At 37.7% G+C, this 2,099-nt stretch overlaps 1 protein-coding gene across 3 annotated transcripts in view; it reads left to right on the top strand.

Moving 5' to 3' along the window:
* The window catches only part of HERC2 (HECT and RLD domain containing E3 ubiquitin protein ligase 2), a 115,092-nt gene that overhangs the window by 96,120 nt on the left and 16,873 nt on the right, over window positions 1-2,099 (top strand). For all 3 annotated transcript variants that reach the window (XM_014960244.1, XM_014960245.1, XM_014960246.1), the window contains 2 exons: window positions 609-770; window positions 1,898-1,989. In XM_014960244.1, coding sequence (XP_014815730.1) covers window positions 609-770; window positions 1,898-1,989 — 254 coding nt within the window. The remainder of the gene's footprint in view (window positions 1-608; window positions 771-1,897; window positions 1,990-2,099) is intronic.

The following is a 2,099-nucleotide window of genomic DNA, read 5'->3' as shown; positions in this document are numbered from 1 at the left end:
CCCACTCCCCCCCCCGCCATGTTCGTGGTCAGTGTGAAACTAGGTAATCTATATGTGAAGTTCATGCTGCTTTGGATGATGGATTGTGCTATCTATGATCCATTTCAAGCAGGGGTGAGGATGGGGAGGATGCGATATATGTGGGTCACCATCCTTTTCCTTTGTGAATCCAAATCCCATCCTTGATCACTAGATGGCAGCATTTTAAAAGGTGTTGATTAAGCATATGGTCCAAGTGCTAGAAAACTGTAAACTAGTAAAAAAGTAATTGAAAATAAGACTTTTTTTTTCTTACTGTATGCAGTAGTCACCTAGAGAGCCTGAAATTATTTATACAGAATATAGTTTTTGATAACCTTAAATGTTTTGTATTAATTTTCCCTTTTAAAAAATTTAACTAGTTCACCAATTGAAAAGAATAAGTCCGTATTTAAAATATGTAGTTAGTTTTCATTTTGTGGGTTTTGAAAAGAAAAAAGCCCTTTGAATTGCCTTTATTTGCTTGTTCCTGTGGTGTTTCAGACTTGTAATTTCAGTGAAGTGCCTCTACAAGTTTGGTTTGTCATCTTTCTGAAACTAAATGACAAAAATGGGTGATTTGTTTCCAGGTGGAAGCTCTCCAGGGCTACCGTGTGATCGACATAGCCTGTGGCAGCGGAGATGCACAGACGTTGTGCCTGACTGATGATGATACAGTCTGGTCCTGGGGTGATGGAGATTATGGAAAACTTGGCAGAGGAGGCAGTGATGGTTGTAAAGTACCAATGAAGGTATTTGAATATAACTTTATAATTTTCTTAGAAACTGTGAGGTTGATGGAGAACGCTGAAGACAGATTGGTCAATATGTGCAAACTTCCATGCATCTTGGATCAGGATTCTTCTGATTGTTGTTAACAATGAGCTTTGTAGGCTACATTGACAAGTCTTTAAATTTTGTGCTGGCTGTTAAAGCTGCACTTGAAGGTTTTTTCGTTGGAGAACGTTGCTGGTTCCAGCAATATTTCTCATTTTAATTTTGGTTCCTGTCAAAGTGTTAAATGTTTCCATGTGTTAATAAATATCTGTAATAGTGCCCGAAGTCATATCTTCATTCCAGAAAGGGGTATCAATTGATTAAAAAGTAATGTTACGTTAAATTAAACCTTTCATGCGAATTCATGGTTGACTTGGAATTTCTTCATATGTTACAAATGAAATCCATGTAGCCATGTAATTCGAATTAAAGCTCTTGTTACGAACATGAATGGTGTTTGTGTTTGAGAAATGCACACGTGTCACTGTGTGTACCTATGCACAGTGCATTTTAGATTCTTAGTCCAGAATCACACTTTACTACATGGATACAGGGGTCCCTGTTTTGTTTCCAAACGGGCAAAGTGAACCAGCCTGTCCCAAATAACAGGTTTTTTTATTGGCTGATGTTACACAATATGAAAATAGCTTGTTTATGTTTCATCAATTATCAGTCCCATAGGATTGATGGTGAAGTGGCATAAGGACCTGTGCTGAATAAATAGAGTGTACTGGAGGTTTGAATATTTTTACTGTGTCAAGAGGATCATATAGTCATACAAGCCAGGGATGATTAATGTTGAGTATTTGGAGACAGAGCCTTACCGCTTCTACTAAGGAGCAGTTGCCGAGTAACTATTGGCAAAACAGGCTGGAGATGATCATCAACAGTTTGCCAAATCTGAGCTGCTGTTTAGTGTTTAATTTGTAAATGGTAGAAAGTTGAAAAGAGTAGAATTCTGCTAAATGATCTACATAGACATTTTAATTTATAAATATGCATATAGACACACTTGCACATTATATTTTACTTAAGGCAGCACAGTCTATGAAACTGTAGTCTCCTTAATTAACTTCCATTTCATATGATATTACTTTCGTAGATTGATTCCCTCACAGGCCTTGGAGTGGTTAAAGTAGAATGTGGATCACAATTTTCTGTGGCTCTTACCAAATCTGGAGCAGTATATACCTGGTAAGTATTTTGTATTAGTTATTTTGACAGTGTTAGATGTAACCTTGTCTCCAACAGGTGTTAGTGTTACACTGTCTTTGCTGTTACGGTTCCCCCCCCCCCCCCCCCCC

This window comes from Calidris pugnax, unplaced genomic scaffold (genome assembly GCF_001431845.1).
Source record: "Calidris pugnax isolate Ruff unplaced genomic scaffold, ASM143184v1 scaffold188, whole genome shotgun sequence".
NCBI lineage: Eukaryota > Metazoa > Chordata > Aves > Charadriiformes > Scolopacidae > Calidris > Calidris pugnax.
This window is presented reverse-complemented; position numbering and strand designations above follow the sequence as displayed.